General features: G+C 41.3%; 1 protein-coding gene across 3 annotated transcripts; it reads right to left on the reverse strand.

The window, feature by feature from the left end:
* Positions 1 to 994: 994 nt before the first annotated feature.
* Positions 995 to 25,706, reverse strand: CTTN (cortactin). 3 transcript variants are annotated; one of them, XM_017826749.1, is made up of 17 exons: positions 25,555 to 25,706; positions 22,779 to 22,862; positions 22,439 to 22,512; positions 21,218 to 21,347; positions 18,035 to 18,145; positions 17,262 to 17,316; positions 16,640 to 16,750; positions 15,665 to 15,775; positions 14,932 to 15,042; positions 13,538 to 13,648; positions 11,787 to 11,842; positions 10,616 to 10,685; positions 9,997 to 10,145; positions 5,096 to 5,185; positions 4,814 to 5,003; positions 3,840 to 3,911; positions 995 to 2,810 (listed from the first exon to the last, which is right to left on the reverse strand). In XM_017826749.1, the coding sequence occupies exons 2-17, from the start codon at positions 22,860 to 22,862 to the stop codon at positions 2,674 to 2,676; spliced, it is 1,662 nt and encodes a 553-aa protein (XP_017682238.1). In that variant the 5' UTR covers positions 25,555 to 25,706; the 3' UTR covers positions 995 to 2,673. The 3 variants fall into 3 exon arrangements, with proteins under 3 accessions (XP_017682238.1, XP_017682236.1, XP_017682237.1); XM_017826747.1 differs by lacking the exons at positions 13,538 to 13,648; positions 16,640 to 16,750 and having other exon boundaries at positions 25,555 to 25,696; XM_017826748.1 differs by lacking the exons at positions 13,538 to 13,648; positions 16,640 to 16,750 and having other exon boundaries at positions 2,799 to 2,874; positions 25,555 to 25,697.
* Positions 25,707 to 26,741: the final 1,035 nt, after the last annotated feature.

The raw sequence follows: 26,741 nt of genomic DNA on the forward strand, positions 1-26,741 counted from the left end.
GCTTATGAAGTTTGCCCACAGTGAGGTCACTTTGAGCTTTTCCCTCCTTGCTGGAAGCTCATTTCTTGCCAGGCAGGGCCTGTTTGCCTTTCAGTGGCTCTGGCAGCCCTGCTCCAGCCCTGTCCTGCCACCAAGTTGTGCCCAGGGAGGGCTCAGGGGCTCTGCCTCCCCACAACAGGCTCCTCACCCCTCAAATCTGCCTTCAGCAACACAAAGCTTAAACAACACCCCACCATCACCCCTTTGGTGCAAAGTGCACATCGTCTTCTCAAATTATGTGTTTTCAAGTTATCTGCTCTCACTCTGTATTTTGGGACTTCTGGCAGTGAGAACTGAAGCTCTGGGTTTCCTGTTAATTAGTAGCACTAATGAATGATTAGGAAAAGGCTGTTGGGATTTTCTTTCTTAGGCGTACCAGATTCTCAGAGAAGCTGAGGATTAGAAACTGTAAAATATGGACAGCATGGGAGGACACCTTTCTGATGCCAAGGCTTACAGGAGCAAAGCCTTGGGAAGCACCTACCCTGTCATGAACAAGAACAAAACAGCTTTAAAGTGATGTAAAAATTTATTTGACTGTAAGTAAGGCTGTGAGTAACACTCAGTGTCCTGTTGCCACCAGTATTCCCTAAGCAACTCTCCTCACCACAACCACGACTCACTGGGACTTCTAGCAGAAGTAACAGGCACACAAAAGACAAAACTGAGCCTGATGCTAAGATACTTAAGAAAAAGATTTTTAAAAGCATCTCTTCTTTAAGTTCACCTGAAGTCTAATTTTAATCTAAATATTTCCACATGGGAAAAGGATTAAAAGACAAAGCAAATGGGGTTTTGAGGAAGGGAAGTATGTGGAGGGCAGCAGCAACCTGGAAGGATAGGTGCCTTTACCACAGCTCTCCATAGGAAATACAATTCCTTGTAGCAAAACCAGTCCCAGATAAGCTTGAGACAAGGTGAACTATCAAAGCAATTTAAAAACACACAAAATATGCCATGCAAATGGTTCAAAAAGTTTATTGAATATTTAATTTACAAAAATCATATCCCTATGACGTGTTCTATGCAAAATTGGATAAAATAAACTGCATATAAAACCCAACCCTAATAATGCAAATACAACACAGAAAATGAAACCATGGAAAGGAGAAAAAAAAATAATAATCATGAGACACATATGACATTCATTAAGGATTGTCCCAACCATCCCAAGAATTGGTTAACATGATGCCTTCTTCCTTGACACATTACACATTTTACCATTTTTATACAGGTCTTCTATATTTCATTGGTCCAAATTTAGAGTTTATAAAAATTCTTCACATTCTTTCTTAACTGCTACACCAGTTTTGCCATTTTCCTTTTGATCAGAAGGTGGAAACAGACAGTACATATATTGAACATGTGCACTATTAGATGCAACTTGCTATCTTTGGTAGGGACCCTAAATCTGCAGTGGTAAGCTTTCTAGAATGACAAGATTTTCAGGTTTGGCAAAAAACCCCGAACTACCAGGTTTAATTTTGTTGTTAAGTAGAGCGTTACTGGCAGTTTCTGTTGAACATGCAAAAAGTATAGTTGTCTCTTGTATGGTTTCAAAAGACAGATTGTTTATATGGGTTTTGAATCTAATTATTCGTTTTAACATTCCTTGACTTCAATATGGTACCATAAAATGTCACTACTGCAGAGCAGGCCATTACTGCTATGAACATGGATGCATTGCACACAGAACACAACTGCAATCCCATCCTGCCTCTTTTTCTCCCATTTAAAGCAATGAGAATGTTCCTGCAGGTAGTCACAGATATGGATACCAGTTTCCTTTTGAACAAGCAAGAATCTCGCTGAGTGATTTAACACTCGTGTAGTAACTTTTCCAAGTTTTCCTGGGAAAGAGAAGGGTGAAGCAAAAACAAAAAGTAAAGAAATTTGGGACAATCAGTGCTAGAGAGTTTGCAGCTCTCCTCTGGGATAACATGAGCAGGAGGAACAGGATTAAGAAAAAATAATTAAAAAAGAGAGAAAAAAAAATCAATGCAAGAGCCAAGGAACTTCACTTTAACAGAGAAGGAAAAAGTACCAGACTGTTTCTTTCATAATATTAATATTCCATAAATACTGGACAGTATTGGATTAACTACCATTAGCTGTAGCTTTCAAACATTCTCTTTGTTTTTTTCAAGCACTATCTGGAAAAGAAAAGAAAAAAAATTATACACCTTCCCAGTCCTCCCCACTCCCTCTTAGTGGAAATGCAAACAACCTGCATAGCCATGATTTTCTTAGCTGAAAACACTTAGTGGAAGACTAACTAGACTTAAACACTGAAGTAAATCTGCTCACTTATGAGTAAAACATGCAATATCACAACAGACAGCTAAACTAACTGTCCTCCAAAAGGCTTTTTTATGACAATTGCTAATTTGGCAGAGAAGGAACGTTCCCAAATGCATGAAAATAATCTGAAGAGCCTTAGTGACAAAACATAATTGTTACAATATATTAGCAATTTTCTGTGGCATAAACATTTTAAAAAGCATCAGCAAAGTATTAAATATAAAAGCAATATGTGTATATACCCCCCCTCTGTCCTCAGAAAAAGCATCATGATCTGTAGTGTATTAAGTCATGTGACTGGGGAATTAAGGCATAACCAGTGGACAATATTCCTCACTGTCTGAGCTCCACATAATTGGCAGGGAAGAGCCCGTATCGGCCTTTGCAGACCCCCCTCCACCAGCCGTCATCAATCATCTCGATGTTGGTGATGATGTCATCCGGGTCAAAGGAGATCTCATCATCCCCCGCTGCAGAGAGAGTTCAGGAGGCTCAGTGTTCACACAGGAGCAGCCAGAGATTCCAATAAAACTACCGCAGGATCAACCAGAGATTCCAAAAAACCACAATAGGATCAACCAGCTGAGATTTCAAGCAGCTTCCTGCGCTGAGGGCTTAGGGAGAGCCCTGCCGAGAAGGACTTGGGGGTGATGGTGGGCAAGATATGACCCAGCCATGTGCACTCACAGCCCTGAAAGCCAAATGTCTCCTGGGCTCATCCCACAGGACGGGCAGCAGAGGAGGGAGGGGCTTCTGCCCCTCTGCTCTGGTGAGACCCCACCTGCAGTGCTACTGGGGCATAGGAAGGACAGTGGACCTGTTTGAGCAAGTCCAGAGGGGACACCAAGATGATCAGAGGGATGGAGCACCTGTGTTGTGATGAAAGGCTGGGATAATTGGGATTGTTCAGCCTGGAAGACAGAAGGCTTTGGGGTGACTTACTTTTGGCCCTTCCCAGTACCTTAGAGGAAAGATGGGGCAAGACTATTTACAGTAGTGACAGGACAAGAGGGAATGGGTTCAAATTGAAAGAGAGTAGGTTTAGATTGGATATTAGGAAAAAAGCTTCCCTGTGAGGGTGGTGAGGCCCTGGCACAGGTTGCCCAGAGAAGCTGTGGCTGCCCTATCCCTGGCAGTGCCTAAGGCCAGGCTGGATGGGGCTTGGAGCAACCCGGTCTAGTGGAAGGTGCCCCTGCCCATGGCAGGGCGGTGGAACAAGGTAATCTTTAAGGTCACCTTCCAACCCAACCCATTCTAGGATTCTATGAAGAGTGTTAACACTTGGTTAAAAAAGATTTTGAAAAGTCCCACCATTTCCAGAAACATGAGTTTTCAAAAGTGTCTCAACTATTAAATCATTGGTTTCCTAATTCTTCAGATATTCATTTCATATACCACTCCAGGAGACCAAAAGATAAAAAGGCAAAGGAAAAATCCAGACTTACCTGTGCAGAATAGAGATTTCAAAGACAAAGGTTAAAAAGAAGAGCTTTGCTTACCAGCTTGATAATCATAAAGGGCTATGGCTGTAATTCCAAGTTCATTTTCATATTCATCATAAGCATTTTCTTCTAAAGAGAGAGGACAAAAATCAAAACACGAAGCACACTACCCATCATCCTGAATTCTTTTCTGTCGTGTTCCTCCTTTAATTCCATTGCTAACCCACATAGGAAGCAGGGAATGCCAGGTTTTAGCAGTGCTGACATTCCTTCTGAACTGGACTTTTCCCCTAAATCACACACAATTAAAGCCTGGAAGGAAGCATTCAAAAACAGGCACTTAAGACAGTAGAAAATAAAGATGATAATCCTTATAATGTTTCTGTAAAATGGGACAGAACAAAACTGAGCCCAAGATTACTGTGTAAGAGAATATTTAATACAAGTTTAAAAGAAGTTGGAGGGAGGACAAAGGGGCCTCTCTAAAATTCCCTGGATTTTGTACTAGAGCAGGTTCATTCTTCACATCTCATTTAATAACCAGAAAAGGTAAGAAAAAAATAAGAATTCAAAAGAATCTTATTCTTGCAGTTTCAGTAGTTTCATACATCCCTACTCCACCCTCTCACAGGCACAGAACACACCGCATCGATTTCTAACTCCAAGAAGTATTGACAGAATTTTCTGCTGGCTCAGCACATGTTTCATCCCCATCTCTGTGCTTTCTTCTCAAGTTAAGCTACATTCCACAGGCTGGAAACGGTTACCCCTAAATTTCTTTTTGAACTGAAATCCTAGAGAGAGGACTGTAACTACTCCAACATCATCTCACTAAAATTAAGTAAATTCAACCTTGCTCTGGCCATATCTTAATTTTCTAATTAAAGTTTGTTGGTGGAGAATCTAAAAAGTCTCATCAGAACAAGCCTTTTTAAAACTCAGGACAGTGTGCTATCAGCACAACTACTCATTAAGTTATTGCACAATAAAATTCATCTTAAAGGCTTTCATATCAGAAACAAACATTCTACCTGCTTGGTAACGGTCTCCTGCTCCTGCCACTTCATAGACAGTCTCTGGTTCATATTCTGCCTCTCTCTGGCTCACTGCTTCCTGGTAGTTTGACTCTGCAGCTTTGTAGCCAGACTCTGGCTCATGTGCCGTTGGATAGGAGGAGCAAGAATTCTTGTAGGCAGACCCTGCCTCGTAGGAAACTGCATCCTGCAGAGAGACAGGTGAGGTTCTTCAGGGTTTTGTTAAAGATTCCTACACTCAGGATCAAAAAACATATCCTGGAAGTGATTCCAACACACCTGATAGACTGGGCTGCAGGGTGCCTTCTGCTCGGCTGGCTGTGTGACAGGAGAGGGTGGTGGAGTCTGTGTCTTGGCTTTAGCTTGTTCCTGAATTGAGGAGAAAGTAAAACTTCAGTGCAGTTTAATCACTGATGTGATGACACCAAACAAGAAACAACCCTCCACTAAGAAAGAGAGGCAGCACATCCTGCAATAAACTTCTGGGAGCAGAGAACTGGACTGGCTGGATCATTAGACCTGCTGAAGGTTGAGACTGGCTGTACAGTAGAGGCTCACAAATACAACAAAGCAGAAGAGAAAAAACTGAAAAAACAAAACCCCACAGTACATATGCATGCATGTGTTTAAAAACCACTGTTCTCTGGCACATTTCCATAGGAGCTGCAGGGTTTTGGTGTTCATTATATTCACTCTGTTCACCAGCTGGCTGGGCCTCACATCCCGTTTTAGCCTAAATTTAAAGAATCTCAAGCCCACACATCCTAATTGTGCAACTGCTCCGTTACCTTTGGTGAGAAATGGTCCTGCAAGCTCTTGCAGGTCTACAAAACATCCTGCCTGAATAGCACACACAAAAGTAGGTCCTACATACTGACAGTGAGGGATTCAAACATTCAGAAGAGTTAGATGTGGTAGAAATAAAAGCAGCATTGCTATTGTATTCTGTGACACAAAGAAACCTGGCACTCAAGCACTTCATGCTGTGCCATCCCACCTGTGAATCCAGAGGGCAAATCCATAATCCCTAGAAAGCCACTCATTAGGGAGCCAGGACACTGTAGCACAAGAAATGCTACGTTGCTGGCATGACTTAAAAGAAGGCTGTCAGGTAGCTATTTCATTTTGCCTCTCTTTACCATAGGGGAAAACTGTGAATCAAGGGCCAAGCTGTCTTTATTGTAAAAAAAAGAAGAGAGAATATGTGTTATGGGAATCTGTGCACTCCAGTAGTTCAGGTCCATCAAGCTGTAAATCCCCAAAGGATTCTCAGGAGAAATCACAGTCCAGAGATAGGATTCTGTTACAAAAAATTCTTTCTTTCCTTTGTTTGCCACAGCTCAGAAAAAAATACATCTAACAAAGAAAGCAAAGTGTGACTTGAGAGCAGAGCCAGCTTTGAAGACAATTCAAAGCTTAGTGCTGTCCTTTCTAGAAAAAGTCTGTCCTCATGCAAATCCTCTCCTCCACTTCCAACTCCTGGGCTACAGATAAAAAAGCACCACCAAAGTGATTATCAGAAGTCAACCTAAGTTTGGGGACAAATTATATACCATCAATCCATTAATGATGTCACACATGGCAACAGTTTGACTAATTTGTCCTAGGAAATGGGACTCTGCAATCCAGACTGGAGTTTAGGACAGACACACCATAACTGCCATAAAATATTTAGATTGCACAACCCCCCCTCAGGCTGGGTTTTGCCTCACAGTGAAATGTCTCATGTTCTCCAAGGCAGCAGAAGATAATGAAATCATGAGGCACCATGGACTCAAAGTAGCCGTCAAAGAGCTCCCTGAGCACTGTTTTGAGTACGTGACATATGTGAAAAGCAAACCGGGAATACTAGCAAAGAGGGCTCCTGAAGGAACGCAGCCCATATGTATGTTCCCATTGTGGGAGTATATGCCCACATACTTTCTAAAAAGTGAGACTTTCTTCCTTTTGTGTGAAGTTCACTTAAAGAAATCAAGTTTACCTAAGTCGAAGTCCATTCCCACTCTTTGCAGTATCTGTGGATGGTGTGGGTCACATTCCTGCCCTCTCCATGCTCAGCTTGGGAGCAAGAGGCAGTGCCAGCAGTGCCATTTCAGCTCCCCTCAACCTCATCCCCCCTCTCCCAGTGTCTGCAGAATCCCACAATTAACCATGGAGACGTTCAGTCTGTAAGAACATTAATCATCTGGTTATGGTGAAATTTAAATACCAGCTTTGGGAGGAAAAAAATTCAAATGTGTCCAGGCAACAGAATCTTTGATGAAGCATAAGAAAAATTAAGCATAATGGTTTGAGTTTAACCCACACTTACAGCAAAAATACCAGTAAAGAAATATGTAATTTATGAGATAGCAAGGAGGAAAAAAAAAAAAAAAGACATAGCATATCAATGACTCATGAGAATCTGTGGAACTACATTTAAATCCTTTTGGAGAACTGTTTCCTCAGCAGGAGGAAACTGCAATGAGAAATCAGTAACAAAAGCCTAAATTCACCACTGTCCATCCACAGATCTTACTTGTGAACATCTGATCACCCAAAATTAATGGCAAGAAAGCCAATGGAGCAGGTGAACTACTTCCCCCACTCAGCCAAGACTACAAGCCCATGCAATGGAAGGGAAAGCTAAGCAGAAAGCCTGAGTACTTTGCATGATCTCCTCACTTGTTAAAAATATGGCTCCAACTGCATTGTGACAGGAATAGTCTAACGGTTGGATGGGGCCCTGAGCAACCTGTGGAATGTGACCCTGCCCAGGGAGGGGGTTGGAACTGGATGATCTTTCAGGCCCCATCCAACCCAAACCATTCCACAATTCTGTGATCTCCTCCTCTCCCAGTTTTCTCTATCACAGTAAAGAAACCCAAATAGTGCTTGGAGGAAGGTACTAAAAGTGCACATGGATGAAAGGCAGCATTAGAAGAGATCACTGATACACACAGCTGAACTCCCACTCAACTTGTGAGACTTGTATACAGTGAATATTATGCTCACAGTGCACATCTTGGGAAAAAAAGCAGATGACTTTCAATGTACAGAGTTGATTTATCCTATAAAAGCAGAATTTCCCAAGCTTCAAACACAGCTCAAAAGGAATCTAGAGGTTTTCAGAAGTCAAACTAGACACAAGCACAGCAAAACTACAGAGCTATTTGACACAGCACTGGCCTGAAGAGCAGAGCTGAGGAGCTAAACCACTGAACCAGGCAGGGGAACTGGTTTGAGTCTAGTTAACACAAATTACGGTTTATTTGTTAGGATTAGTTTTCCACTTTGGTGTGACTATAAGGAAAAGGGTGCCTTGAGAGTGCCGCCTGAGCTGCCACACTGGCTTGGGCAGGCTTAGTTAATCTGAGTACGTGGGGTTTCAATGCAGTGTATTTCTCTTAGTTTAGGAAGATCAGAGCTGGGTTACCATAAGCCTACCATGCACTTTTCGAACTCAAAACAAATTAAGTTACATCAAGTCTAAATCTGTGATGAATCAGACCATACTGATGGTATGGGATGAACACCACACCCTGACATCCTGTGGCAGCCTTCAGATAAGGGGAAGTATCCACCACATCTGAGAAACCAGCCCCTGGCTCTGCCCTATTTGTTCTTAGTCAGAGGACCAAAGAGATCTGAGAAACCATCTGTCTTTCCTGGATTCCAGATGTCTCACAGAGGATGTTGAGACAAGAAGATTTATTAGTGGGGCTGCAGCTGCTGGCACGTGTTAGCTCTAACAAGGAAAGATACTTTTGGCAGAAAATAAAAACAAAAGAGAGGAAAGAAAGAGGGGGAAAAAAAAGGAAGTCGGAAAACTCCTCCCACAGCCAGACAAGAAGAGCAGTGAGGAGGTTCCCAGAAAGCATTCTCCTCCTCTAGGTCTCTTCAGCACATAAAGAGGCAATGATGAAGATGGTGAGGAAGGCTATTTTTCCTGGGCATCTCCTGTACTTTTCATCAGGACCTGCTCAATCTCCCTACTGGTTGTATCTGCTTGGGACTCTATTAGCACTGGCTGGAGCATGTGTGGGCATCAGTGTTACACAGTGTTTCAGTGCACATGTATGGCCAAAGAGCATTTATTCAGAATTTAAAAATTATCTCTGTGTGTCTTCTGCTTAGTCTCCTCTAGTATAAACTGATATCTGTAAAAGAAGAAGCGAAGGAGAAGGGGAAAAGAGGGACTATTCTTACTCCAGCACCAACTGCTTCCCTATTCCTGCCATAATATCAGGGTTATTACAGATTATAAGTATGAGGTCATCAAATCAAACTACCAGCATGGGACCACAAGGGAAACTGCCACAGAGGCTCTGAACCTGCAGCAGCCTGCATAGAAGGTCACCCCGCTGCAGACTGGTCTCACTGGCCTGGGTTACTGGTGACAAGTCACCCCAGTTCACTGTGTAACAAGGCAAATGAACAAGACACAAAAGACAAATCACTACTAATTCACTCACTAGTCCTTCCACCTAAGCAGCAGAGTTTCACCAGATATGCAAATCCTATAAAGCTGATAAAATGTAATTTCTGACTAAACACTTTCTGGAATTATCTTGCTTATGAATAACACAAAAAATCATGAAGCTTTAAACCACACCAAAGCTAAACTGATTTTTTTAATTCCCAAACTAAGAATCAATTAACATTTGCAAGATTATCTTCCCCTAATCTCCTGGCTGTGTGCTTATACCAGTGAGTGGTACCACCTCCATCTTCCACAACACTGATTCCAAAAAACCAGCTTCACCAATTACCACCATGGTGTTAAATTTTGTGAACAAGCAGAGCCTTTTGAGGACCACAGAGCTCTCTCCCTTTATGAGCTTCAATATGGCCAAGGGAATCTGGTACTACCAAAAGGCAGAAGTACCGGAAGGAAAGGTCAGGCTGCAAGGATTAGTGGTCAAAATTAGTATATTTTGGGACAAGCTAATTAAAGAAATTCTATACTATTAAGTGTTACCCTATCCCCCTGTGTGCTGGTTGGTACACACATGGTGGACACTAAGGGATGGCTGCAGTCACACACAGGTGAAGCACAGGAACAAACACAGACAAACACACAAGCGGCTTTAAAGCCCAGCTGAAAAAAAAAAAATCTTTCTTAAAGATTCCCTTTTCTCCTAGCACTGCACTGAAACACACCAGACATGCTGCTCAAGTGGGATTTGAATCTTACTGACCTCCAGTTTCCTTCGAGCCTCCTCCTGTTCCTGTTTCTCCCTGGCCATTCTTTGTGCTCTCTCAGCTTCTGCCTTCCTTCGGTCTTCCTGCTCCTTTTCCTTGGCCAGGTTTTCAAAGTTAGCTCGGATGGTGCTTGTTTTATTAGCAACTGCAACATGGAAAAGAATTCAAGTCAAATAATGCTGTTTCAGGAGCTGTATAAAGGTGGCCTGAAATTAGTTTTCAGTACAAATTTCTGCTTTTCTGCCCCCTGAGCTCATAGTCCATTCAAAAAAAGTCTTTCTATCCCTCTTTCTCCCTCCTCCCTTCCAAGCCCAAACCTCTTGTGCACATTTCTCTTATAGAAAAACCTCTGTAAGATTTATCCCTCCTCTCCTTCATGGTACAGCCTCCACCACTCCTGTACTCAGTCTGTTCTCCACTCTGATGCTTTTTATTCTCCCTTCCTCAATTCTGATGACCCCCAAGGGAATTAAAAAAAAAAAGAGAAAACAAAGCTCAACAAACCAAAACAACCTCTAAAGGGAGGAGGAAGAGTGGTTGAGGTTTCTAGAGACCTGCACATACAGCAGTTTTACTCAGCACTGCTCCATCAAGGATTTGGGGCCAATGCCTTACCAGCTTCTATTGGCTTGGTCTTTTGGTAAGTTGATGTTGGTTTCTCAATATCTTCAAAAGTTGCTGCATTCTAACAGTGAGGAGAAAAAAGAATACATTTTAAAACACCCACAACAATCACGAAGACATTCAGGCAGCTTCGATCTGTGACATTTTATTGTGATACTGTCCCAAGGTTTTTTTTCAGAACATCAAAGGAAATCAAGAAGAATCAAAAGCTACAGAAAGGATTGCTCCCTTTGTGAAAGTCAAACTGCCAAAGAATTAATCTTCACAGGCAGGTTCAAACACATAAAAACCCTATTAATTAAAAAAAAAGTGGTTTATGAATAGATGACTCATCAGAACTATAAATGAGGTAATGTCCTAAACATATATTGTGTAGCTGTTGCTGTTCTAATTCACATTGTGCAGGATTTCTACCATTGTAAAAGCCTCCAGTTCCCTTAAAGAAACAGATATTGTTAAAACTGAGCAAGTATTTTAGAAAAAAATATTCAAAATATGAGTTTTTTAAAATGAATGGTCCCAAGTCCTGAAGCCATAAGTTAAAGAAATGCTACAGACTTTCAAACTTTGCTATTTTCTCACTTTCAAATGTCCTACAAAAAGCTGTGAGTAAAATTATTTAGTAGATAAATCTCAGTGAGGACTTTTTCATCTTCTATTTTCTTAAATTAGAAAGCAGACAGGTAGAAAAGGGGGTATCAACTGCCCTATCTTTCACTGTTCTAAACAGCAAAACAAATTCTCCTAAGCAGAAGGTCCCTAATAATCAAAGTGGGCAAAGTTGGGTAGGTATCGGACACCTATTTTAAGCATCCCACTAAAAGCATTTCCTCAAGATATAAGACATTAGCTAGCTGACATGACTAAAATTGTGAAATTTACGGATTTTCTTATTCTTTTGTATTAATTTTTCTATTCTTTCATTTCCCTCCTTCAGTGTTCCCTACTTTAACAGATACACTACACATATGTACACCCGCATAGGTGTGTATAAAGTGGTTCTGTGTGTATAAACTTGCTTTTTGAAGACTCAGAAAAGCACAGAAATCTACTGTAAGACTGGAGAAGTACCCAGAAAGACAGAGCTGAGCACTACAGATCTAACCAGACTATTTTGTACCCCTACAGCCTATTTAAGTCATGGCTGTCTTGAGCAACTCACCTTATCCATCCGATCTTTCTGCACACCATACTTCCCTCCAAATCCCTTGGAATAATCTAAAAGCAGGATAAAAAAGGGTTAGAGAGTAGGGAGTTTGTTGTCCTTCCCATCTTCCTGCCAAATGCAAACAGCCATCTCAGATGCATATAGCCATTTCAGCTGCATGCAGAAGGCACAGTGACAGCAGCCAAAGAAAATGCAGCTTGGTTTTGGTGCAGGAAGGACACAAGAACTGCAAGAGCCTCCAGGTAACACCAGCAGATGACAGATCGTGGGCCCACATGCATTCTCTGAGTAAACATGAAGCTGAGGATTGATAAGGCATCAAGCAAGGAGTAAGGGATGAGCCCTTCTAAGGCATCACTTCCGTAACACAGGCTTTCACAGCACCAATTCTTAGCCCTCTGAAGGGATCACAGAGCCTAAGCCAGTTTGCTTTGCTCAAAGGAGCAATATTCTGTCTTCAGTGACCACAGAGGTGTTTATTTTTCACTCTTAAACTTGGTAAATTCTATGAATGGCAGGAAAATAGAACAAATTTCTTGTTCCAGTGGATTTGGTTATGATACTCAACTGATGAGCATTAAAGTAATTGGTAATAACTCCTGCTCAACACACGGAAAAAGGGCAATTCCACCAGAGAGCATGAGCCTGCAACACCTCACCACCACAAAAATGGGGTGGCCATGCTGTCTCACGCCACCCCTGACCTGCTCACTCTTCCTCTCACCTCAGGCTGACTCTTGCACCTGTTATACACTCCCAAGTCACATTAACTCACTAGTGGCATTAACAATAAAACCAATAACAAGAGTAGTTTTCTCCTCTTTCCAGGGAGTTGCACTCTGAGGAATGTCTGATGAGCACCAGAGCAGCACAACAGAAGCAGCAAGACTGTGTGGCTGGAAAAATACCCCTTTCTGGTGGCAGTGAGCTTTAGGAATGTGCCCTTAGACTCTGTGGATGGACAGGCTTTCCTATATATCCCTGGAATACAATTACAGTTCTCCTCTCAGCCCTCAAAACACCTGGGTCTACCTGCCAGCTATTTTAGGGTTTGTATTCAGGCTCTGATAAGGCTCATCGGACACTCTAAAAGTCTGATTTGTGTCACTGCAGCACATCAGAATGAAAAACCTCATTTTCTCCAGCTTTGTATGTATTTTCAGCCAGAATAAATATACTACACTTACATTTTCCTGATCCAGACTCCTCACTTTAAGAAAACGGAAAACCAGGAATTCATGGTTTGTACCCCAACTATTTCACAATGGATAAAGAGAGCATTACAGCAGCATTTGCTCACCCAAGAACCACAAACATTCCCTACTTCTTGTTTTAAAGATCATCATAATTTCTAAAAGATCTTGCTATAACCCACTGCTTGTTAATGGTTACATGCATGGTCCTTATCTATTTTCCCACCAATTTATCCAGGCAAAACTTAATATTTAGACTCTAAACTGCTAAGCATGACTTCGTTAACATCATCCTGACAACAAAGTTGTTATTATCACACTAAATGCATGATTTTGTAGAACTGTTAACTAAACACTGCACATATTTCCTGAACACAGGATTACTTGATATAACATTTTAAGAATAAAATGGGAGAATATTTGCTGGATCATGGAGGAATAGAAGCGCAAGAAAGTGTCTGCACATTCCTAGCATGGATCTACTCAGACAACTATTCCAGACTGTGTGAGAAGTGCCTGCACTGTTAAGAAAGTAACAAGTGAAAACGGTGCCTTGTTGAGATTCATGCTTGGCTAGTTTCTCCTTGTAATCAAACCCCACAGCAGATGGGTCCTGCCTTTCTGTCTGTACACCAAACTTCCCTCCGAAACCACTCTTATAGTCTGAAAAAGCCACATGTGATAAATTAAAACGGAGGGAGGAAAATAAAGAAGTTTAGTCAGAGACACTCAAAATTATTTTTGCAGTATTTTCAGTCATTTTGGATGGTGGGGGAAAAAAATCTCAAGACACTTTTGTAAAAGTAAATCCAAAAAAAGTTTCAATTTGAGATTAGGAAGACATCAACATGATTTGTCAGATGTAAAAACACCATTCTGAAGTCACAGAAAAAAAGCATTTCTCAACATTTTTCATCCATAGTGCACAACGCACTTGCATTTGATCACGGTTATGAACACAGACACATAGATATTATGTTCACCAAACCAAAACAACAAAAGATACAAAAGAATAAACAGAACAAATAACAAAAGATACAAGAGAATAAAATGAGTTTCCTTCATCAGTGTGGTTAACATTTGCACAGAGATCTGACTTTTTAAAGACGTGTGAAGATGGGGTCTACAGAGACTACTCTCCAGATATTATATATATACAGAGCATTGCTTAAAGGAAGGAGCAATATTTCTGCTGTCACACAGCTTGAGGGGAAAAAACCTTTCAGCTCAGAGATCATTCCCTTTTGCTGCCTAAGGAACAACATTTACACATATATATATATATATATTTGTATATATGTGCTATGAAATGAGGGAGGGCACAGAAAAAAGGGTTTCAGGTAATCCTCTCACAACCAATCTGCTGGAGCACCCAACAGGACAATATTCTGAGGGTCAGTTTTAATTTCTTTAATTTAAAAATATTAATTTCTCCAAGTTAAGGGTGGTGACAGACACAGTGATGGGGAGCAATTGTTGTATTTTACAGCTTTTCTTCTGGCTACCAAGTATTTCACAGGAATAAGCACCTCACAGGCCATGATAAAGGACAACATTAGATATCAGATTTCCCCTGCATGAAAATAGGGATATCCATAACACATTATTTGTGGCAAGTACAAAGAAATTGCAAATCTGTGCTTTGCATGAGCGAACTGAAAAAGGAAAAAATAATCCAGGCTAATTGTAGACTCTTAAAACTTCTCCAGAGAGAACTCAGCACTAAGTCTGAGCTTTCAGGGACTCGGTATCAGCTGTGTTAAACCTGCTTTGCAAACACCAGTACAACCAGTACAAAGCAACCAGTCCAACACAGAAAAAGGAGACTCATATCAGCTCCTGTAACTGTGGCCAAAAACACCAGGGGAGGAGGGTTCACACAGGGAACAGGAAACTCAAAATGAGGGAACCCCAAAAGAACAGCAAAGAGCTGTGAGCTGATGTACCTTTCTGGGACTCGTGAAGCTGCACCTTTTCCTGGTGGTCCCAGCCAAGGGCACATTTGTCCTGTCTGTCTGTCTGCACACCAAACTTGCCTCCAAACCCCTTCACATAATCTGTGTGCATGAAATTGCAGAAAACATAGTTGCACTTTATGACTGTAAACAGTATTTATTAAAAAAAAACCAAAACAAAACATTATGGGATAAGCTGCCCTGTCATTAATGATAACACTTTTAATGATAACATCTGTCACTCACCCTGCTACACTTCCTCAACAGAAAGGAAGGATACACAGGCAATAACTCTGGGATTACAATGCAAGGAATCACCAAAAATCTCACACAGACTCAATAATATTTAAAGATATGAAGAATCTGAGGCATTTTCCATCTAAAGCTAAAACACACACACACACACATATAACTATATGCACAATAGATATATAAAGAATGAAGGACTTGATGCTGCCCCTGAATAAAACAGATCTGTGGAATTATGCATTTATTTCAATAACCAAGGTCCCCTGGAAATCGGGTTGTGAAAATCAGGCAGAGTTTACAATGCCTTTCTTTTCATTTAAGGCAATCCAAAATCTGCACACACAAGGGGCAAACACACATTTACCACAAAAAACCCCAAACAAACCCACACCCCAAAAAAAACCCCACAAACAAAATATTTTTCCCAAGTTTAAAAGGATTTGAACTTCTATTTTTAAAATAAGATGATAAAAACCTTTCTGTGATTCATGTTTTTCCGTTTTGCCTTGATATTCAAAGCCAACAGCACTTTTATCCACTTTGTCCTTGTCGACGCCATATTTACCACCAAAGCCCTTGGAATAATCTAGAGATAAGAGTGAAGAATTTTGTAAGTGTTCAATAACCAAAATATTACCTTAAAAAATTGTGATAATCAGAGCTGCTAACATTACATCATGTATTAAAAGAAGCACTGACATCCTTAGTTAAACTTGATTTCAGGCACTGAAGCCATAAATCCTTCAGAATACATAAATCCTTCAGATTACATTCTCCAGGATGGAAAATAAAATAGAATCCTGTCAGTAGTTCAGTAGCTTGGTAATATCAGCAATTCAGCTACTTGACTCCTTAATAAAACTCTTAAGACACTTATACCACAGTGAACTTCAAAACCCATGTCAGCAACAGCCTGGATGCTTTTAAATAAACACTCTCTTCTTGTTCAGCATTTCTAAAATGCAAACATTTCTTTGAGATAAACAGAAAATAGATGGCAAAAATGTCATAATTTTTCAATAAAATCGTTGATTTTTTTGATCAGAGATGCCTAGAAACCTGATTAGCAACACAATGTTAACTCTAAACACTGCTAACTGATAAATGCTTTAATCTACAGACAGATGACGCTTTTAGAAGCATTTCTCTGTGGTGGTTAAACTGCTTACAGTTCCCAGTACTTTAATCCACAGTTTTTCAAAAGAAGTTGTAAAACTATGTGCCCTACTTCCAAAGTAATGGCAGTTGGATCACCACTTAAAACCAGGCAGAACTTACATTTTAGGTGTCTTTTTCAGAAGTCAGAGATTTCAGCAACATAAATTTTATTCAGTGTTACCTTTCAGCAGGTTGGGAGTGCAAGAGATGCCAAAACATTAATATTTTACAACACAGCCTGTGATCATTGCCTACAACATCAGAGTATGAGGCCACTAATGTGTCTATTCACCCTTCTGGGAGTCGTGTTTCTCAGTTTTCCCCTGGTAATCAAACCCCACTGCACTCTTGTCCACTCTGTCAGCCTGTACTCCGTATTTTCCACCAAAACCACTTGAGTAGTCTGCACAACAAAAATAAAATGAAGACACTTTTCATGGATACATCATATCCTAGCAACTGAAAGGGGGGGAAAAAAACGTTATTTCAGAACTGACTATTAAGTCTTTAGCCTTTAGCACACAAAGTTAAGCTTAATCTTGAACACAAAAATAAGACAGGCAGCAGTCCTATAGTTTATGGTGGTTCCTATTAAATTGGCTCCCTATTTCCAACAGGGTGCAATATTCCAAAGAACTACTCCCAGTATTTCTAAGATGTCCTTGAACCTTCCTTGTAAAAGAAAAGACTCTCAATGACACACTATTTCCTCGCCTTAAAACCTCATCAGCTCAAGAAACTGCTTTGAAATACATTTTTTATCTTCTCTTCCATCAAACCCAACATCTGATTCACTGAGAATGTCATGCAGAGGTCTCACTAAATAAGGTATTTTACATACAGTGAAAGAATAAAGATCTACTCTACTGTTTATAGAAAATGTGTCTAGAGAGGCAACCACCTGCCCACTTTACCTTTTTGAGAGGGATGTTTCTCAGTCTTCCCCTGATATTCAAACCCAACAGCTGACTGGTAGAGAAATAAAATTGCGTGTGAGACAGAGTTAGATATAAGGAGAAAAACTGCATGAACTCCAGTGGACAAACAGCATGGAAAGCTCCTGTGTCTTTCCGTACTGCTCTGACCCTCTTGATTGGGAGCATAAACACCTACTTAACTTACAGGCCATATTCATTTACATGGTAATTTAGTGCGTGTGTCCATGGCAAGGATTTTTGTCCTCCCTTGCTAAGGCAAATTGTACCAGCGACAAACTCTAGTCTTGACAGGTTCAGCAATTCAGTACAACAGAAATTCAGCATTTCCATGCAGGGATTGTTACAGATTCTTGGAACAGGCTATATGTTATCCTGCCCAGTAGCTCATGTTGAGATACAGGATAAACCATCCCCAAATCCCTCTTTCTATAGCATTCACACTGACCTTGTCAAAAAACACACACAAAAAAAAATTTAATTTTTAAATTCACAATGAAATTAATTTTTTAATTAAAAAAACACACATCTCTTTTCAATTAATCTCAATTTTTCATAAGGGTTTTTTCTCCTGCTTTGCTCTAAACAGTAATTTATCTCTGTTACAGTCAGTGTTAGTTTGCTACTAAACTTCTAAAAGAGCAGGAAGAGCAGAGCAGACCACACCAGCATTTTAAGGTATTGGAATTACACATACAAAAGGAGAAACTAAAGCACTGTGAGGATCTGCAGCAGGAGATGAAATCGCTTACCTGGTCAACTCTGTCGGTTTGTACTCCAAACTTCCCTCCAAACCCTTTCACTGAATCCACTTGGGAGCAATGCTTGGAAAGTTTGGATTGATATTCATGTCCAACAGCTGACTAAAAGAAATTGTTAAGTTCAGAAGGAGCAGTTCCACACAGTTCTGTATGTAAGAGAAAACACCGCACCGAGTAACCAGGGTTTAAGCTGTTACCAACACATGTCACTGGCACTCCTCCTGTTGAAACTACTTCCCTGGGAATTCCTACTCACTTGGTGTCCTAGTTAAAACAGCTGGGACCGATTCATCACTGGATAGGTGTAGCCCAAAACTGTGTATTCTATGGCCCTCCATGCCATTTCCCAGAAACTGTTGTGGGGAGGGGGCCTGCGAGGTGGGGGGATATCCTGATATGAGGATATCCTTTTATGGAATTCCCCGCTCTGAGCATCCTCATACCCTTTTATGGAATTCCCCGCTCTGAGGGGAGCACTGAGCATCCTTTTATGGAATTCCCCGCTCTGAGGGAGGGATTGAGCATTCCTGCCTGAACTGGAGAATATATAAACCTGGAGTTTCAGAACCTTACCACCACTTGTGGGATCCAGAGGAAGACTGCAGCTCACCGCTCTCAACTGGACTGCAGCTCATCGCTCTCAACCAGCCTGCAGCTCACTGCTCTCAACCAGCCTGCAGCTCACCGCTCCCAACCAGACTGAGACCACCACCCTCAACTGGACTGCAATCACCACTTTTGACCAGACTGCAACAGCTCTCCCACCAGCAGGTTTTTCCCCTCTCCCTTTACTTCGGACTCAAGGGGGGGCCCAAGGAACACCACTTTGTTCATGCCCCAGGGTGCTGGGTTATACATTTGGGGTTTATGGGTTAAGACCAATTGTTTGTTTGTATAATTGTACTTATTGTATTGTTTTAATAAATTGTTATTCTGACTTATAATCTCTCCTTTGAGTTGAGTTCATTTCCCCTGCTGGTTAACTTTTAAACCAGCACACTTGGAAAGTCTTTACCAACACAGCCCAGGCAAGGGAAGTGCCAAGAGTCTGACAGCAATGACTGTGTTTTATGGAGACTATTTTAGGCTCAGTAATTGTACTTCAGAAGCACAGGAATGAAAATAAGAAAGACATGGTGAGAGTCGTGATGGTGCCCATGGAGAATTTAAAGTTCCAGATAAAATACGCAGCCTTGCAGCTACAGATCTGTTGCAGCTGATATGGGACTGCAACCAAATACAAATACAACTAGGTGTTATTCTTTTAGGGAGGCACCCATATCTCCTGCATAAATCAGAATTAGGCATCTTCTCTCCATACTTTCTTCTCACTTGCAAAATGGCATCGCAACACGAAGCACTGCATTCACATCAAGACGGAGCTCCCAAAGGTATCCTAGCCCTGCAGCCTCCAACTGGAGCCTGGCCCTGGAACTTGAGCTGAACAGAGCAGGCAGAGGCTCAGCTACACCACACCATGACTGGCTTCAGGTAAGACACAGGGATATGTAATTACACACATGAAAGTCTATCCAAGCAGTGTTTGCTAATGTTACACTAACCTAGTGCTGGGAAACCCTCCCAGCTGGAAGCCTCACATCTTCAAGGTGCTACTTAACCCAGCAAAAATGCTTTTTTCTTGCCCTGTGCTAACACTGGGCACTGGCCAGAATAACTTGGAATTCGTCAGTTTAATCCAACACTTGCTTATCTTGCATCAGGTAGCTGGACCAAGGCGAATTAATGTGAGGACACAAGGTGTCAAGACACCTAAATAATGTGGTTTTTACAGTGTCTGCCCTTTTTCCTCCACACAGGTGATGGAGGGAACATTCCCAGCAGGTAGGAAAGCAAAATATTACTACTGAAGTAATATTAGGGCTGAAGTAATTGCCAGGTAACAGAATGAGGATGTCAATAATAGGACATTACTTCAACTTATAAGCATCACAAAAGCTCCTTTCTCTTCCTGACTGAAACAGTCATACTCTTGTTCATTTTGCAGATTGTCTGTAGTAGAATAACTGTTAAATGTGACTGAAAAGGCTCCCACCTCCCTTTATTCTTCTCATTACATTTATGGAAAACACGAAGATCTGGAAATTTTAGCTTCTATGTGGTTTTACATGATCTCTCTGTTGTTACACCAGTTGAGGTAGGGAAGATTTAAGCATGTTGTTTGCTTTGTGTTCTTACCAGAACTTTCTGCATTTCATCAAATACCAAGCACTAAAAAAAATAAAACTCATAAAAATAAATCATAAACATCTCCTGCCACCAGCATCATTCAGATGGGCATGACCATCATGTTTTCACCATGATTAATTCTGGCCTACAGGAAGCAGTGCTTACTTTTGTTCCTTTCATTTTTCCCCATGGACACGGGTGAGGGATAAACTGCTGACACTAGAGAGCAGCAGCAGAATAGGCCTGATAGCTGGATGTGCTCTACTTTCCCAGACTCAAACGTTAGCCCAGGTTCTCAGAGGCCCATTGAGAACTACACAGCAATTAACCCTGGAATACAGGAATCCAGCAAAAATTTAAGGCTGGCAAATTACCAGAACCCCAAAAAGTAAATGAAGTAAGAAAACTTTCTTATTTAGGAATATTTTGATTCTTATTCTAATGGAGTACATGTAAGAAAGTAGCAAGAAGCTGATACACCTGATTATTAGATGAGTAAAGAATTGTATTAAGAATTATTAAACAGTTTATAGTAAACAGCTATCAGTTCTTTATATAAAACGTTACCATCTGACCTGAAGTACAATGACATTTTACAATGGTATATTAAATACTCAGTTTACTTGTCACTATTGACAGTTTACCACTGTTTAAAAGAACTGCCCTCTAATTTAAAGGCAGCAGCACACCCTTTCCTTCATTCTTTGTCAAATCTCTGTCTAAAAGCACAGAAGAGCTGGCAAAGCATCAAAATAAAAAGATAGTACTGGATTTATTAATGCATGAAGCGCTTTGTTAATTTAGAAATACACATTTAGAAACTTGAATCCTGACTCCAGGGGGACTTGCTTTAAAGACAGAGCACCTGCGGCCACTGCACATCCCAGAGCAAAGCTGGACTAAGCTTAACTCACACACAGAGTGGTGCTGGCCACAGGCAAGGCAAGACTTATCCCATCATCCCAGGGAAGCCTCATTCACACTTACTTTATCCATCCGATCCTGTTCAACTCCAAATTTCCCTCCATAGCCATGAGAAGCTTTTGGTCCTGTTTGAAGCTCCTTCTCTTTGAGGTTCTGGTGTTCTTGGAAGACATTCTCTCTCAGCTGATGAATACTTTAAAAGACAATGATAATGAAGCAGCAAGTTTTACTAAGAAAGTTTCAGCAGACAAATTCAAAAAGATGCAAAATAACGAGATGACAAAAATATTATCTCAAAAAGAAGTTGGACAATTTGTATTTTTCAAGCCCTTCCCATTTTTTCGGTGCACAAAAAACTTGCTCATATTCTGAGAAATTAGATTTATTCCACTGCAAAACACTGTTTTAAAAAAAAGAAAAAAACCTGTTGGTTTTAAGATTAATATGGAAGGGAATTTTGCTGTTTGAACAATCCATTACCTAGAACTGATATGTGCCTGAAACATATTTTTTTCCCTCTTGTCCTAATTTAAATTCTTTCCAATGCTTTTTATTTAGATGGCAACTTTTCAGAACAGGGGTCATCTCTTATCATACAGTCCCTACGGTAACAGGACTAATTCTAACTGGGCACAACTGTAATGCTAAATAAGGATGTGAGGGGACATGCACCTCCTCTTCCCAAAGTGACCCTTTACAATATGCAGGAATTGAACTCACAGTAATAAGAAATAAATTTGCAAGAAACACAAGATTCAGGAGATGGGCATTTCCCAAATCTTCGCTCGCGAAGAATGGCCATTATATAATTTCTGTTCACATAGCACTCCGTGATACTCATTTGCTTTTCTATCAGAGAGCTCTATTTGTTACTTCACCGGAGCTTTTATGAGTTTGGTAACAGTTTTCTAAATAAAGCCTAAGAATTAAGAGACCAAATGTTTCTTTAAAGTACCAAACTGGAACTGCTCAGATCACTCAACTTCTCCCCTAGAGCTACTGGCTCTTTTACCACAGCAGAACAAAGAAACTTTCCAGACAAGGAGGCTGGAAAAATTACATTTCCAGTGATAATGAAAGACTTAAGCGTCTCTACACCGTATTTCTGATCCTGAGATATGAAGATACTGTCTGGATTTGAAAGACCAGCAACCTGGAAAATAATCAATCTTCTACAGGGACTCTTGTTTTAATTATGAAGGCACAAGTAACCAAGAACATGAGTTGATTAAAAGCTGCCTGGGATTGTGACTATTAATAAATTCCACAGGAGAGCTGCTTTACTTGATGTGCTCCTGGTGGCCGGATCCATTGACAGTTTTAGCTCCCCAGCGCTGCTCTTTCTCACTCACATCATTCTGTGAAGGACACACATAAAAAAAGAGTTAGAAACCCAAAGAAATCACTGGTTATCTGCAGTTTAGAGGTCACAGAAAAGCCTCCAGCAGTCACTGAGATCAGAAGAGTTAGAAAGGCAGCTACTACCAGCTTCACTTTTACTTCACTTCCAGGAACATGAACCTATCAGTTTCTTTTGCTGAGACATAGCTCCCACGCCGAAGAGTTACTCTTAACATGCCACATAACACACTCCCACTGAGTCAGTAAAATCCAAAATTCATACCACAAAGTCTGGATCTGTCTCCCAGTCATCAGCTCCATCATTCTGGTTGACAGAAACAGTGTGGCCTGCAGTCGCTTTCCACATCTGCAAGACCACAAGAACGAGCAGGGTCACACTCTAGTCACATATCAACTCATTTATGTGCAAGCTGCTGGAGATGCAACCCAAAATTCCCAGTAAAATATGTTATTTAACCACACCACCAGAAGCTGTACTTGCAGTGAAAGTAGATTTGACCTTCTGCACTGTAAAAAGGTTAGGAGCCATCAATGACATGATTTCAAAGAGAACAAAGAGGCCTTCCCTTGCTCAAATTAATATGTCTTTTCATCTACCTTCACTGCACTCAAAGACTTCTCCTCAAACAGGTTTCCAAGCCAATATCCACTTCCAAATTCTAATTCTAGATCCTGTGCATATAGTTAAGGTGTGGAAATAGGTGGTTTTTCCCCAGTCATTAATAATGATGAGAACAATACTGTTCTTTAGGCTGTATAACCTACATTATACCTGCACAACCTCATGTGTTGTGTAATGAATTTCAGCATGATGACAGAAATCCAAACAACTGTAAGACTTTGCACACAATCCAGCAACAGAGAACATAAGTTTCTGTGTTTTGAGACACATGAACAAAGTCAGCATCTTGCCTGATTTCAGGAGAAACAGAGGCAAAGAGCTGGAGTACCGAGAGCAGGAAGCAAGACTCATAAAAAGGCAAGCAATGGCATCCAGAAACAACATTCAGCACTTCCAAGAGGTTAATGACTTGGGGCATCTCACTTTCGGGAAACTTTATCCCCTGTGGAGTATCAAGTTGGATGCTTTTAATTAACACTTTTGAACGTGACTAGTTAGCAGAATTCCTGAACTGCCTGGAATGTGGCTGTGTGTTACACCCTTTGTTCTAAGTAAGTCAAGACAAATAAATTCTAAAAAGCAAAACTAAAACATCAAAAAACAAGCCTCCTGTTCTCCCAGCTTTTCAGATACACGTCAGAGAAAGGGTTTTTCTTCGCTATTCTACTAGAGCTCAGTTTTTTCACATACCATCATTCTGTCCACTTACCTTTATCTTTCTAATTAAGAATAGATTATAAGGATGATTGTCACAGGCTATTTCACTCACACAAGCATAATTCAGTAGGTGGAATGAAAACTCCCTTTTAAATGCATAAATAATAATCCATGGGCAAAGTCCACCACTCGCTCTGTCAGGCTTGTTCTACAGCCTGACGAGAATGAGCTGATGAGCCAGTTTTATGGAGCATTTCAGAAATTTCAGGCCTGGCAACATGAATGAGAACAACTGAAAAACTCATAGTCAAACACCAGGGTAACAAATGATGGAGCAGCCTGGGAGGAGGGTGTAAAAGCAGAGCAGATGACATCCTGATAAGTATATTTCCCCTTATGCTCCTTCAGGTCTCCCATCTACAAATTCCTCTGGCTATTAAGGAACTAGCATTTATAACAGTACTTCATGTGCAGAAAACTAACTACAAGTTTATAACATAAACCTTTAGAACATTGGTATTTTATCACTGTCTTTAGAATATCCTGTCTAAAGCCTTCTATGATGCGATTGTGTTTCAGATTTTCCTACATTTTCCTACTAAAATCTAATCTCTCATCAAAAAAGCTGCAAAGCCTTGGAAAGCAGATTCAAAACAGCTCAATAATGAAATTCAACATGGAATCCAGGTTCTAACTTTGTAACTTCTCTTAAGAGGGATGGCTTTGTATCCAACCCTCTGTGCAAGACGTTTAGAAATGGAATTCAAGTGACAAGAGCTGAAGCACAGGTACATATGCGTATGGCGAATCTCTACATATTTAGTGCAAAACCCTTTTTTCCCCCATGTATTTGATTCATACCTTCACTTGACTGATGTGTTTCCTTAATTCAGCTGTGCTCAGATATTTAAAAGAACAAAAGTTGGATCCTTAAGCCTAGATTTCACTGCTTCCTCCTGGAATTCTCACAAACAATAGCGCAGCAAAGAAGGATTTCATACGCTCCTCTATGCAAAATCCAGAATCCAACATGTTTCTTCCTAAATTATGTGGATAAACGCCAACATTTTTCCACACCTCAACCCTGCACTATACGAAGTGAATTACAACCGGGAGAGCGAAGCAGCCCAGTGACAAGAGATCTCAGTGCAGAGCCAGCAGGAATTTTTGCTGGTTTCGGCCTCTCTTCCAGCATCAATTCCAGGGCAGACCGAGGAGAAACATGATCTGTCTGTGACTCAGTGGTTCACGTGGCCAAATTTCTGAAGGAAAAAGCAAAACGCTGCGGCTCGAACACAAACCGACCCTAAATCTACACCGCAGATTTATGCGGCCAATCCTGCTCCTGACTCATGGGCGGACACATCATCCTACCCAGCGCCTTTAGCGGCGCTCTGGGGAACTCTCCCCTTCCCAGGGCCTTGGGACGAGCTCCTGGAGGAACACGCCGAGGCTTTAAGGTGAAGAGAAGCAAAGCTGGATGGAGGGCACCGAGGAAAAGGGGGCTCGGGAGTGTGGCAGTCAGAGCCCGGCGCGGCATCACCGCGGCGCGTCCCGGAGAAGACGCTTCCTCTCCCCTCTAGTGACCAGCGCTGCGCTGCTTCGCCGAGTTTAAATAACATTAAATAACATTAAAAAAAGGAGACGGAGCCACGCAGCCCCGGCTGTGCCCCTGCCGGCAGAAGGAATCTCGGGGTCCTGCAGGATGCTCCGCGGCCGCCCCTCGCCGGCCCCTCCCGCCCGGCCCCACCGCGCTCACGGTGCCGCCGCCTCCTCGTCCTCCTCTTCTTCCTCGGCCCTGGATCGCCCCGGTGCTTCCCGGGCTGGCGGCAGCTCCTGCTGCTGCAATTTCCGCTTCTCCTCAGCTCCCACTTCCTCTTCCCGGCTCCAGGTGGGAACGGGACGGGCCGTGCTCCGCCCCCGGGCGGGGCTGTGCCGGGAACACCGCCCCCCGGGAGCGACACTCGGGATGGGAGGCACTGCCATGATAATAAATGTGTGTATTGGAGGCAGTAGGGCAGCTGCTCCTTCCCCTATTTCTTTAAATCGCTGTGAAGAATGCGCTGTACAAGCGCTATTCCAAAAATGCACCATCAGGAGTTTTAAAACGGCCAGGGGAATTTGGGGCAGCTTGGAACAGACTTTTTCTGTTTTTCTCCTCGTTTTTCTCTCCACCCTCGCTTTTTTTTCTTCCTCTTTTTCTTCCTCTTTTTTCTTTTTCCCTCTTTTTTCCTTTTTTTTCCTTAGTCTTTTATCTTTTTTCCTTCCTCTTTTTTCCCTTCATTTTTTTCCTTCCCTTTTTCTCACTTTTTCCTCCCTCTTTTTTCTTCCTTTTGTTTTTCCCTTCCTTTTTTTCTTTTTCCCCTAATTTTTTTCTTTTTTTCTTTCTTTCTTTCCTTTTTTCTCACTTTTTCTTTCCTCTTTTTTCCTTCCTCCTTTTTAGTTTTCCCTTCTTTTTTTCCCCTCATTTTTTTTTCTTTTTCTTCTTTTCTTTTTTCTCATTTTTTCCTTCCTCTCTTTCCTCTTCCCCCTTTCCCCTCTTCCTTTTTTTTTTCTTTTTCAATTTTAATACTTTTGTCCCATCACATTTTGGAAACCACAACTACCCTGTCCCAAGGGTTTTCCAGTTTCCATCACTTTCATCACTAGGCTCCCAAGGGATCTAAACTGAACAGATGCCAAAAGGAAAACAAGATGGGTTTAAAAATGCAGCCTTAACACTGTAATTGGAGTTGTTTGTTTGCCCACTCTGTCTTTTGGAGGAGGAGAAACACACTCCAAGGAGCGACATTTCCAGCAAATAAACATGACAAATAAATACACAAATTGTAATAAAGGGTAAGATAAAAAAATCCAGGTGAACAGGAATATTTATTAATTCCAAGTGTAGCCAGTTCACAGTATAAACAAGCTCAATTACTTTTTTCTGGATTAAATATAGTGCAA

Source organism: Lepidothrix coronata, unplaced genomic scaffold, assembly GCF_001604755.1.
Source record: "Lepidothrix coronata isolate B3197 unplaced genomic scaffold, Lepidothrix_coronata-1.0 Scaffold130, whole genome shotgun sequence".
Classification (NCBI taxonomy): domain Eukaryota; kingdom Metazoa; phylum Chordata; class Aves; order Passeriformes; family Pipridae; genus Lepidothrix; species Lepidothrix coronata.

Bases quoted from the DNA above. Each gene is read 5' to 3' on its own strand.
- CTTN (XM_017826749.1), bottom strand. From the start codon at position 22,862: ATGTGGAAAGCGACTGCAGGCCACACTGTTTCTGTCAACCAGAATGAT. The intron at 15,043-15,664 runs GTTTTTATCATC...TCATGCACACAG, and splicing joins AAAACATGAATCACAGAAAG to ATTATGTGAAGGGGTTTGGA. The intron at 2,811-3,839 runs GTAAGCAAAGCT...CTCTCTCTGCAG, and splicing joins CCTTTATGATTATCAAGCTG to CGGGGGATGATGAGATCTCC.